General features: G+C 49.4%; 4 protein-coding genes across 4 annotated transcripts; 1 reads left to right on the top strand and 3 right to left on the bottom strand.

Annotated features, from left to right (window-relative positions):
* Window positions 1-710: 710 nt before the first annotated feature.
* Window positions 711-2161, bottom strand: cpcA (amino acid starvation-responsive transcription factor GCN4; the record flags this gene model as incomplete). Its single annotated transcript, XM_056673437.1, has 3 exons — window positions 711-1417; window positions 1475-2104; window positions 2158-2161. 3 exons carry the CDS (start codon window positions 2159-2161, stop codon window positions 711-713), a joined length of 1341 nt encoding a protein of 446 aa, XP_056533962.1.
* Window positions 2162-3848: 1687 nt separating this feature from the next.
* Window positions 3849-5187, bottom strand: N7500_002290 (Major facilitator superfamily domain general substrate transporter; the record flags this gene model as incomplete). Its single annotated transcript, XM_056673436.1, has 5 exons — window positions 3849-3877; window positions 3955-4135; window positions 4603-4761; window positions 4806-4939; window positions 4983-5187. Coding segments are annotated over 5 exons (708 nt in total), but the record flags the coding sequence as incomplete, so codon positions are not given.
* A 693-nt stretch (window positions 5188-5880) lies between these two features.
* N7500_002289 (uncharacterized protein) lies at window positions 5881-7629 on the bottom strand (the record flags this gene model as incomplete). Its single annotated transcript, XM_056673435.1, has 3 exons — window positions 5881-7098; window positions 7151-7349; window positions 7409-7629. The coding sequence occupies 3 exons, from the start codon at window positions 7627-7629 to the stop codon at window positions 5881-5883; spliced, it is 1638 nt and encodes a 545-aa protein (XP_056533960.1).
* A 4141-nt stretch (window positions 7630-11770) lies between these two features.
* Window positions 11771-12016, top strand: N7500_002288 (uncharacterized protein; the record flags this gene model as incomplete). The annotated part of the gene is made up of 1 exon (XM_056673434.1): window positions 11771-12016. The coding sequence occupies one exon, from the start codon at window positions 11771-11773 to the stop codon at window positions 12014-12016; it is 246 nt and encodes an 81-aa protein (XP_056533959.1).
* Window positions 12017-12530: the final 514 nt, after the last annotated feature.

Raw genomic sequence — 12530 nt, 5'->3', positions numbered from 1 at the left:
TAGAGGGAGGGGATTTGGGAGGCGGGTTGTGAGTGTGGATGGTATGGGATAAAGGGTGGTTGGGGGGCTCGGGGTGTGTTGATGAGGCATTTTAAAGGCAAGTCTGAGCTGGTTAGATTATATACACTTCCACTTTAACCCGAGGGACATACAGATGGATCATGGGATACTCGGAAGTAGATTGGTACTAGGACTACACATGATATCTGAGAAGTAGGGCACAGTAGTTTATGAGAGCATGGGCTGCAAGTAGAGGTAGGATGTAAAACGATATAATTGATTCAAGAAGAAGCAAATTCCATATTAAGATAGCCACGAGTCAATCCCACAAAGGGAGACAATCAGAACCGGCCTAACGAAAAATAATCATAAACAGATAGGTGAACTGAAACAGAGCGGAGAAACAAAACCGAGACAGATCAAAAATGAAAAAGAAATAACTGAGGAACATGTCTCAAACTTTTAAGAGAATCAGATGAGACGAACCAAATCGCGTTCATCTGATCTCGGTGAGACGTCGGGGCTAGGCTTTACCCATCACCCGCGCCTACCACAATACCCAGAGGGTCAAAAGAAACCAAAAACATCAAACACAGAAACACATAAGACTGAATGGGCAATCGTTGTAATCGTCAGAACCACCAAGTATGCCGTAAGCCAAAAACCGATGTTTCAAACTTAGGACCAAAAGTGGGATGAAAGCATCACCATTACTGGTAGGTATTTTGAATCTGGAGTTGAGCCTTGAGCTTGGCAATCTCCGCGTCACGCTCAGCAATAATCTTCTGAAGATCCTCAATGCGGCGCTCCGAAGTGAACTGGCGTTCCATCTTCTTGGCACGCGACTTGCGAGCCGCCTCAGTGTTGCGAGCGCGCTTAGCAGCAATAGGATCGTTGGGATCAAACTCGATAGGCGACAGGTGCTTGCGCGATCGTGAGCTGACACCTGCGACGCTGGAGTGCTTGACTGCACCGGATGCAGGAACAGGTGACGAAGCCACCGATCGCTTTGCACGAGGAGAGACAGGAGACATGGAGATGGGCAAGGCTGGCTTCTTTTCTTCGGTAGGGAAGGCGGCTGCGGCATCCAGAGTGGCGAAGTCAAAGGCGTTGAGTGGATCTGACGTGTGATCAAAGAGGGAGGGCCATTCTTCGTGACCGGCAATGTCCATGTCGGTGAACATGGGCGAGGTGTTTTGGCTGAAGTTGCCGGGAGACTCAAAGGAAGGAGTGCTCAAGTCGGTGAAGGTGCCAGAAGGAGGGACGGACGCATCCATCATGAGGTCCTTTGGTGAGATAGTGCCTGGAGGACCAGATGCGAAGTCGTTTACCAGACCGAGATCGTTGAACGAGAGCGGGGAATCCATGCTAGCAGGGAAGTCGGCAGAGGGAAGACCGAAAAGATCAACCTCATGAGCTGGGGCGGGATTAGCGATGTGTTCGCTCACATGTGTTGAGACGGATGATGAGTTACCTTCCATGAAATTGGGAGTGGACATGACACGTCTATATGTTTGCGCGTTGTTTTTGTAGTTTTGCTGACCGTTGAAAAGTGGGATGGGAGGGCGGTTGGTGTTTGGAGAGTTGGAAGGCACAGAAGCCGAAGGACGGTTGTGCGTGAGCGTGGGACGGGACCAATGAGAGGGGGACCGGGCAAGCTGGGTCACTCTGGGGTCTTGGACAGGTGAGCCAGAGAACTGCTGCTGAAGATGTCGGTGCAACTGCAGACTGAAGGAGTGTCGTCGAGGGTTATTCTGCGCCAGGAATGGCTGAAGTGCAGAAGGTCTATGGGTTGGATTCACGGGCACACGCGAGCGGGGCTGCGGGTGTGGTGTTGCTGATGGATAGAGCACAAAGTCCTCGAGTGCACTGTTGTTGTTGTTGCTGTTGTTGTTCTGATTGGAAGCCAAGGGCTGGGACGGGGGTGAGGGAAGCCATGGTTGCTGGTGGTAATCCGTGGTGAACGACGTTAAGTCGATCGGGGCAAAGTTGTTGGGAGAACTCGAGCTACGCGATGCGATGCTGAAGTTCAGAGGTCCAAAAGGAGACTCTGAAGGGGGAAGAGAGGAGATAAGAGGGTGGGTTCCGGTTGGAGAAATAATGTCTGTCTCAGTTGAGATAGACTGGTTGTTGAAAGACGGGGAGCTTATTGGGCACCCATTTTGACGAGAGTGAAGTTGATTATAGTTTTGGTCTGACAGCAATATGGCGGTGTTGATGTGGGATATGGGGATATGAAGAAAACAGGTATAAGGAAGAAGAAAAATCAGGCAAACGGGGAGGGGGAACTCAGGCACTTCTTAAGGGCTGTGTGCCCTGGCGCTGACCAATCGGAGTTCAGGAGCCGCACGGGGCTTAGTCGTCGAAGTCACGGGGTGTGAGTCACAGGTGTGAGCCGTGGTTCTGATTGGTTAGATTTGACAGGCATCCATCTTGTCCACGGTACATGACGTGCTACCTACATACTTGCCCGCATTTACATAGAAAGTCCAGGTATCTTTGAAGTACCTGTCTCCACCAACCTCTCCGCGTCTTTTCAGATTGACCAATCATCGATCAGATTCCTATCCCTCCGGAATATCCAGGCATCGCCCATTTCAATTTTTCTTTTTTTCATTCGCTCTCTTCTTTCTCTTTCCCTTTTTTTTTTTTTTTTTTCACTCTCTTCCCAAGTCTTCCAAAACTTTACATTGTACACACATCCAACATAGTATACTAGACTGCGGGTTTGGAGAAATTCAATTCCAGATACATTCGGGGAGGTACAGCCGTTCTCCTTAAGGATGCAAAGGATCCACCGATCTTTTCCTAATTGTGTCCCCGCCATGGGCTGAGTACATGGGCCCATGTCCTATGAGATGCTTGCATTTCTTTAGTCTTGCCGAAGGGCGTGAAATTGACTTTTTTTGACTTTGATCCTTGCTACAGAGTACGGAAGTCAAGATTCTATCATAGATGCTACTTATACAACATATATACCATAAGCCAGAGAGTCCTTTGAGTGTTCCGTACTTCCAAGGTCGCAGACAAAAATATGGTTCATTGGGATCTATTGGTTTACATACTTCAAAAAGTTCTACCAACTATGAACGCTATCATACGGAGTCTTTCTCCGTAGTCCAGACCCAGTTTATCTTTTTTTTTCTTTGATGTGGGTTTGCATAGTGCCGACGTACCTTGTACTCCGTAAGGGGCCGAGGCTTCGCCGAAATGGGTGCCCGCTGAACACCTCCAGGCATGTGTGATGGATTGGGGGAAAAAAAAAGTGCATCATGATTGCCTAGCATAATTGATCTTGAAGTCTAGACTGTAATCAGCCTCTTACAAACGATAGAACATTATATTGGAAAATGTTAAACGTAGGTAGCCACAATATGAGGCCATGTGAGAGACCAGTATCATAGGCATCGACTATAACATATATCTCTGCCTAATCGAATGGTAGTTTCCTAGAATGAGACCATATGCTACGGCAATGTATCACAATGCACCCCAGAACACCAACGCATTGCGATGGGGTCGCTAGATCCTCAACTACGAGTATTGCTTGCATATATGCAATCAGGGTGGGGCTTTCCTATCTAAGCTTCTGTCGCTCCTTTCGTGCCGTCCATACGAAGGATGATGACTACTTTTGCTTGACAGAGCACCATTCAACCAGAACACTTCCCACCATCGTCATGCAAGTCAATGCAACGGTAATCCAAGTATGAGTCAAGCTCCGATTCATACCACCAAAGACCTCGTCCCGACGCTGCATAGGGACGGACTCCATACTTCATATCCCCAAGTCCGTGCTGTTCAATATATGTACGCAGGTGTCAGCCCTGGTATGATTCTCAGCCAATTTAGACGACAAATGTTTCGTAGATATAACCTGCGCAATAGCGATCAAACCCACTGGGTCCATACTCTGCCTAAACAAGATGACCCCGGTCCAAACCAGTTGAATACCCGCTTGGGGAGCTTGGAAGCCAATCCCTCCAGTGAAATCCACGAATCCGGAATGGAGGATGATCTTGGCTAGGGACTTGTGGAGGTCGGACGTTGCCACCAAGCCTGCGGCAATGGGCATGCGCACAGAGCCAAAGGTCATCAATAGGGCGTAGTAGCCGGACGTGGTGGTGCCGATGCCCTAAAGAAAGAGCCCGAGTATCAAACCAACGAGAATGGGGATCACCAGGTAGCCTCTCTTGCTTAGGGTCTGGCAGGATATAGTATTGCCAGCGCATCTTCTTGTAGTCGTGAATTGGCCATGAAGTCTTATTCGAGAGCCAACGACTGAAGATTATATTGGTAACTACCAATCCAAAGTGTTTGCCATCAAATCAGTACACACTTCGGCTTCTGATGGTGCAGAAAGGAAGTACTGCTGATGAGGCCCAGCTCTCCGGTTTTCTGGTTTAGTGTCAGGTCATCCTCCTGGCGGGTTCTTGGGTCTGAAAAGAGGTAAAACATGGTCACCAGTGAGAGAACGCCAATGGAGAGGACGTTGTCACTACGAAGAAGTCGGTGTGAATCAACCACTACCTTGTCTGTGACTAGGAAAGTATACCGGAGACACAATCGCTATCCCGAAGACTGCATTAATGCAGCACTTACTATATGCGCCGCAATGATCGCAAGCGATTCCCCACACGCCGTCAAAGCCGCAAACATTGGGCACTTGTTAAGCGGCATAATGTGCACCATAACTGCAAAAAACCCGGCCATATCACCTGTGAATCCGAGTCCTGGCATTGTACAATGAACGTAGGAGCACTGGCATAGAGTCAAAAATCAACCAGGAATACAACATTAATTACCAAAAGGATGTGATTGAGAAGGATTCCTACAATTGTGCGAACCCGAACTGGAACGCGCAGGTGCAGAGCCGGAATGCAGAATAGTACCATCCCGATGGAGACAGTGTGGAAGTAGTTAATGATGCTCGACACAGCTGTAGAGACAAGGTTGACGTCCAGGCTTCCAAGGATAAGTACCACGCATAGTGCGATAGTGAACCATTTTGGTGACTGTTGGGTAATTGGGCTCTATGTCTAAGCTACATTTGATATTGAGAGGCTCAATTATTGATCCCGATGCTGTAGATGAGAAGACGCGAGTACAAGAGCCGCCATCATCACACACGTGTGCACCTCGAGATGGTGGTGCAAATGCCAAGTGACAATACGCGATGATCGAGGGGGCTGAAGAATACGTGTTATACACAAAGAACAGAATTGTAAAGCAAAAACTGAGAGATTCTATTAAGTATTACCTATCGCAAGGTGCGTCACCTCCGTCGGTGGAATATAAACCAGCCGTTCGGGACAACAACGGTAGACAACATTAGAGGGTCAATTTGGGTTGCAGGAAGAAACAAGTCAAAGACGAGATCCAAAGCTCGAGCAACAAGCAAAAAGAGCACCCATCCTCCCCACAGGGTATCAAACACAAAACCAAGAAACCAAGAAAAAGGGCAGAGTGGTATCAATCTAGTCGGACGACACACCGCGTAACGCATAATCGCGTCGCGCATAGTCACAGTCGCGGGACGCAGGTCGTAAAGGAATGAACCGCATTCCAGAAGGCTGCTGGCGTCGTTGGCGCCGATGGTATTATTTTTAGAGAAAAAAACAGATCAAATGGAGGGGGAAAAAAAAAAAGCGACAGCGGGTATCTCATTGTCACTATCTCAAGTCCAGGTCCGAGTAAGGGGGACCGTGTGGTACCGGAGACGGTGACAGTGGCGAGGGAAAAGCAAAACAGCAGGAGCGCGTTGGTATCAAATTTGCACCTTCAGGTCTCAATCAGACCACCAGGGATATCGCGGGCGGGCGATGGATAGGACATGTCCCACCACCGTTCAAACTCCACGACAGGTCTCCGAGTCGCACTTCATGCGGTAGCCTGAACGGGGGTGGCGACGGCAACGTTGACGTTCTTAGAGTCCTGGGTGGTCTCAACGGCCTTGGGAGTCTCCTCAACGACAGCGGGTGCCTCCTCAGTGGAGGTCTCCTTGACAGGGACAGCAGGGGCCTCCTCGGCGGCATCAGCCTTGGCCTCGGTCTCAGCGGCGGCAACCTCCTCCTTGTCGAGCTTGACAGCCTTGCTGGGCTTGCGGAAAAGGCCACCGAGCTTGTTAGACTTAGCCTTGGTGTCCTTGGCCTCACCATCAGTGACCTCGTTGTCAGAGGAGTCAGCCTTCTTCTCCTTCTTCATGCCAAGGTTGCCGAAGAACGAAGTGCGGCGCTTCTCCTTGGGAGTGGAGACGGCCTCGGCAGCGGGGGTCTCAGCAGTGGGGGTCTCCACAGCCTCAGCGGGGGCAGTGACAGCCTCAGCTTCGATGGGCTTAGCAGCGGCCTCATCGACAGGGTTCTCGAGCTGAGGAGCAGTGCTGGCAACGGGGGTCTCCTCGGCGGCGGGAGCAGTGGCCTCCTTCTCGGACTTCTCCTGGGAGGGGCTGGCGACCTTCTGGAAGAAGTTACCGAAGATGGAAGCACGCTTGGCCTTCTTCTCGGTCTTCTTCTCATCCTTGGCCTCCTCCTTGGCGGCTTCGGTGGTCTCCGCAGAGGTCTCGGCAGCAGGCTCCACAACCTCAGTGGGGGCAGCAGGCTCAGTGGTCTCGGCAGCAACAGGGGCAGTAGCCTCAACGGCTGGCTCAGCAGTAGGCTCGGCAGCCTTGGTCTCCTCAGCAGCGGGGGCCTCCTCCTTCTTGTCCTCGGCGTCCTTCTTGCCTAGGAGGGAACCGAAGATGCTGGTGCGCTTGCGGGACTGGGAACGGCTCTTTGAGGCGGTTTTCTCCTCCTTCTTTTCCTCCTTGGGCTCCTCCTGAGCGGCCTCGGCAGCGACGACGGGGGTCTCCTCCTTCTTCTCCTCAGACTTCTTAGCGGCGACGACAACGGCGGGCTTGGTCAGCTTCTCGAGCTCAGCCTTGTAGCCCTCGCTGGAGGTGATGGTCTCCTTCTCAGCCTTGGCCTCGGTGGCTTTAGCCTCGATGGCGACAACCCAGCTATCACGCTCAGCGGCGCTGGAGGCCTGGAAGGTGTGCTTGTGACCAGCAATCTTGAAGAGGAACTCGCTAGTACCCTCCTTGGTCACGTCAGAGACATCGGCCTATTGAAACACGTTAGTCTTTGTCGCATCGCATAGTCGTCAAATCACTTACGAGGTTCAAGATGCCAGCGGGGGTGGCCTTGTCCTCGGCGCGCTTGGTGAAGAAAAGCAGACCCTTGCCGGTCTGGGTAGCCCAGGCAGCGGTAGGGTTGGCGACGGCGGCCTTCTCATTCTGGTGGAAGACGGAAAGATTCTTGCTCTCGACAGCCTCCTCGCTGAAGTAGAAGAAGCGCTTGGCGAAGCGGAAGCCCCTAGTAAAACAATACTCGTTAGTCGCTGTGTCGCGTTCGTCATCTCCGTCGCAACTCACTTGACCAGACCGGGGGCCTTGTAGCCCAGAACACCATCAGTAGCGGGCTTCACCTCCTCCTTAGCAGGCTCAGCAGCCTCGGTGCTCTCAACGACGGGGGTGGCAGTGGGCTCCTCGGTGGTCTCCTTAGGGGCCTCAACGGTCTCGGCCGGAGTCTCAACAGCAGTCTCCACGGCAGGGACGACGGGGGTCTCCTCAACGGTCTTCTGGACTTCGGACATGATTAAAATAATTGAGTATTAAAGAAGCAGAGCTTAGTAAAATTAGAAAAGTCGTTTGGGTATAGGGTATCTTGGAAAGGAAAAGCAAAAGAGCACTAGAGCTCGGGTATCACGAAGTAGGGGGGTATTGTGCTTTGTGGGAAGAAAGAAGGGAAGAGAGGAGGGAAGAGGGAAGAAAAAGAGTCAGGTTGTTGATCCAAAAATGGAAAGGACCTGCAGGAAGCCCAGAGCTCAGTGGATCCAAGATATTAGCTAATGGTACTTCAGGGGTTAATTGTTTTTTTTTTTTTTTTCTTCTTCTTTTATATTATTTTCGCGTGTATCTATTTCATGTCTAATTTCTTCGTTTCACTTTGACTTGATTTTCAATTTCGAAATGGTGCATCTACTCTGTATGTAACATAGGTTGCAAGTTGGGTAAATATAGGACTCTGATGTAGATGTATATACCTCCGTCCCTCTGTACCCGACTGGGTACGTAAAATACGAACTTCTTTGTCTAGCACGCTAGACCTGAATTGAATTTAGTTAACTTCAAATAGGAGAAAGAAAACTCTGCAAATCTTGGCTATCAAGAAACCATCACACCATGGCCCATGATCGGCCATGCAGCTTTGAATCAACGGTTTCTATCTATGTAGTCTTCCCCTAATTTACCCGTTCGGATACCCTTACCGATTTCACGTTCTTTCAACCCTTCTTTCTTCTTCAATTTTTGATACGGGAGGGGACAAAAAATGCAATCACCTCTAGTGATGGCGGGGTCACCTCGTATGGTCATCAGACTGTCAAGAAAAATATAAGCACAATTTCATTCTCCTGGCCCCGTAAGGAGGTTCTACACTTGTTCGGTGGGCCACACCGTTGGCGCTCATTCCACTTCGATGACTCTTGTTACACAGTCCAAGGGGGAGCTGCTGTCAGAATTACTGAAATGATCTATTCATTATCAAATCAACTGAGCGTTTCGATGGTTCTCTCGTATTCTCCACATAGTCAACAACTCGATCCAAGCTTGCAAGGCTCTCCCTCGGAATGACCATATCGGTACTAGAATATCCCTTTAGAGGGTCATCCCTGTGGTACTCCATGGCCCCCCACCAAGGCAACCCGTCATTTTGCTTCCTTCGTCATGATCATCCTACAACAGTGTCCTCCGTACGGAGTATGGCGTACAGAGTACTACGAAGTACATATGGACGTTGTCGCAATCATCCAGCCGAAGGCAGGTATCATTGGCTATTGAGACCATGCACCCATCTTTAAGTTCTCCAGCATGGTTGGCTATGGCGACTTCCTGGCACAATCTTTACTCAGATCCCATGACCCGATATCAACTCTATGATGGAGTGGCGTGAAAACCCTCGTGGGCAACCAACCAGCAGTGATATAACCCCTCCTTCCTGGCTCTGACTTGGATGTGCATCCTATCGGCGTATCAACTCTCTTTGCCGCGTTGCGGCAAGGATCCCATGATGTGTTTATCTAGCCAATCCCAACACATCTACGGAGTACAGACTGTCGCCTCTTTACGTGATCTGCGCATCATTCCATATGAGGATCATCTCATCATAGTCCCTGATCCACGGAGTACGCAGTATACCTGTACAACATATCGCACAAAAAGAACATATTTGAAACTAGAAACAAGATCCACAGTCTCGGAAAATAATGCCCCTAACCAAGCCCCTTTTCGCCCTTTTACTCCGTACAACATAGACACTCCGTACTCCGTACTTGTACGGAATACCCTACAGAAAATTCCAGATTCATCTGTGATAATACGATCGAGAAAAAAAAAAAAAAAAAAAAAGTACGTCCCCACCAGCCTACCTAGGTAGTAGGTACGTAGTTTCGAGTCCTAGCGAATAGGGGGCTGGCCAGCCCTACCTACAAACTCTGAATCAGAGCACTCTATTTGGCATTTCCACGGTTCATCTACAAGATAGGCAGGCCCAACCTGAGAAGAGTGTTCGACTCCGTATACCTTGGTCTTTTTTCTTTGTACGGTGTGTTGAAAAGATACTCCGTGCCATGGCACCATTTTTATATCCCTGTTGTATGACTGGTCAACTACCATCAGGACAAGCATTATGATGAGGTCCCAACACTCTGTCGAAACAGTTTCAGTAATGATAGCCACTCAAGGGAATCCACCCCCTGCTCGGGGACTCATGACACCCTATCATGCCCCCCTTCTGCACTGGTTAGGGCCTAAGAACCATTAAGACACTCCGTAAACCCTCCCGTCTTCGCCCTTTTTTTGCGGTCGCGAGTCTCAAGTCTCGACCCTGCTTCTGCTACATCCTATGAATGGTTGGAATTTACCGGCCATTGACGATCACATCATTGTTTCAAGTCTGACTTGTTGATCTTTTTTCCTCTTTCGCCGTATGGACTAAATTTTGACACCATGCAAGTGCCATGCATAGCGGAGCCCGGGCGCCTAGGGGTTTTTTCCCGTCTTTTTTCGCATCTTGCTCCATCTTACTTGATCATCGCTGTGACTGTCGTAAGGGCATGCACATAGTACTGTTCATGGTGCAGATAAGAGTCTTCGAGCAAGCAAAAAAAAAAAAGAAACTCAAATATAGTGTCACAACAGCAGGACTACAATTAGGTCCGCATCGGTACGGAGTACTTTACTTTTGAGAAAGACAGAGCATATCTCCCGAGCGTACGGAGCAGAGTAAATTAATCTTAATATGTACTTCACGCCAAGCACCAACTCGACCTGCGGTGTACACAGGGGACGGAATTCCCGTCCATCTAAGCTCTCCGATGCCCCCCGACAACTCTAGCGCCCACTAGATTGACTTAACCATGGCACACTTTGATGAGGATGGTCATTTACTGAATATTATCTTGATATTGACTGTGGGTTTCTCACCCGATTTAATCTTGTTAAACACTCTGAACAAAGGTATACTTCCGACGGACAGTATCCGAATCAAGTTGTGATTCAAACGTCTGTCGGTTTTTGGGTCGCACGGGAGGTGAGAGCCACAATACAAAGTTGTGGAATAGGGGAGGATCCACACAAGCTCGGGTATGGAGTCTGGCTTGTTTTTGAGGCGTCGAGTCGAGAACAAGGAGTTTTCAATTATTGATTCCCGTCTGTAGTCTGTGTGTGCAAGATGCTCATTTCCACTGTGTCTGGCACAAGCATTTGATAACCTAGGAATTAAATGCAAGGTACCTGTGTCCTGTACGTTCTGTAATGTGCATACTCCGTCGAAGCTATTCCTCATCCTGACAGGTCAGAATGATCCTCCCTTTTTAGGGAGGGTGGATGAGTCATATCACATGTCGGTGAGTCTTGGCATTATCACGTGTCCTCGTTTGCTAGCCAATCAGAAGCTAATAAGGGATAGTGTGTTTCTGCCACCGCCTTTCTCGCCCTCCCCTATTTGCTTAAATACCCCCAGCTCCCTCGCCTCTTCCTCTTCTTTTTCTTTCTTCTTCATACTTACCTTGTTTGGGTGACTGCGATCATGAAGGCGGTTCACCACAGTCTGGTCCCTGCATTGCACAGCGCGGCGGAACAGGCTGTTCAACGGCTTACGGGTCATTGACAGGCGTATTCTTTGGCACTCTCCATTCGTGGAACTTTTTCTTTTCATCAAGTTTTGAGCCAGTGGCTCGAGGTTGGAGAAGAGACGTAGCTTGTAAATCCTGGCGTAACGCCAAGTACTCTCGATTCCTTGTATGTATTTCTCTTGTATCCCCATCCAGAGCCTTGATGATTGTCCACAGCCCCATCATGCCAAATCTACCGTCCCTTCGACGCTCAAACAGTGCCAGTGCAAGCAGTGAATGGCAGCTTAACCTCAACTTCGTTTCATTGTCCCTAGGTGCTTCAGTGTCTAGCTGTCCTACCATTTATTCTGGACTGTTGGTCTCTCACTTCCGGGCCCCGTTTTGTTGACATGACGTAGAACCCAACCTTGGAATGGCTTTGCCACCACATGTGGCGACAAAGCACCAAGCTAACTTGCCAGGTTAAAAGCGTTCGCGACATCCTGCTAATGCTCTACTCACCACAGTTTGAATCTCAAATCTACAATCCTCACCTCCTTCAGCCTAATCTCCTCAAAACTGCTGCTACACTCCCGACCAAAAATCTCAACCTTACACCAAAATGCCTGTCCCCACTGCCGACCTCTTTGACAAGCAACAAAATGAAACCAACTCCACACAGCCTCCCAGAGCTACACACCCTTCTACCGACCAGACCAACAACAGCTACTTTGGGGCCGAGCCTGGCAACTCGAACAGCGCGTCGCAGAATGCTGATAGTGGTCGAGCTCTGACCAAGGAGGAGGCCGATCGCTTGTATGAAGAGCGGATGGAGGAGGAATACGCGAAGAGGGATGGCGGTGCCTGAGTCAAAACTTGTATACGACTGGACAGATCTGTTCCTTTGTGTTCGGATAGGCGCTGCTGTCTACCGATGATAGGGCTGGGCTTTTTTTCCTTTTTTTCCTTCGTGACTATGTATTATGAGTGTAATTATCAATGACCAAACAACTCAGTTTTGAACTTCCCAGCTCCCGAATTTCAGAGGTGACATATATTAGAGCCCCAAAGGAGCTAGGAGATACGTTCTCCCAGCGTGGTGGTTGACGTTCGATATCAAACTATTTCACTTATTCAAACAACAGGTATTCGCTGTACTAAAGTGTCGTGTTCTTGGGTATTGCATATATCGCTACTTTGTAGCATAAGACAACCCATAGTCCGGGTCCAAGTCGAGGTCCGACCCGCAGCAATGACTCACGCAAATAATTCTACTGACGCTATGGAGTAGACAACGCAACGAATAGATGTATAGTATAAATGTATGGTAATCTGCCGCGGCAACTCAATTGTGAAATTGCAAAGGGGACGATGCGAACGGA

This window comes from Penicillium coprophilum (assembly GCF_028826855.1).
Source record: "Penicillium coprophilum strain IBT 35676 chromosome Unknown utg000002l_segment0_segment1, whole genome shotgun sequence".
Classification (NCBI taxonomy): Eukaryota; Fungi; Ascomycota; class Eurotiomycetes; order Eurotiales; family Aspergillaceae; genus Penicillium; species Penicillium coprophilum.
Note: the sequence above shows the minus strand (reverse complement) of the source record. Positions and strands in the feature narration are given on the sequence as shown.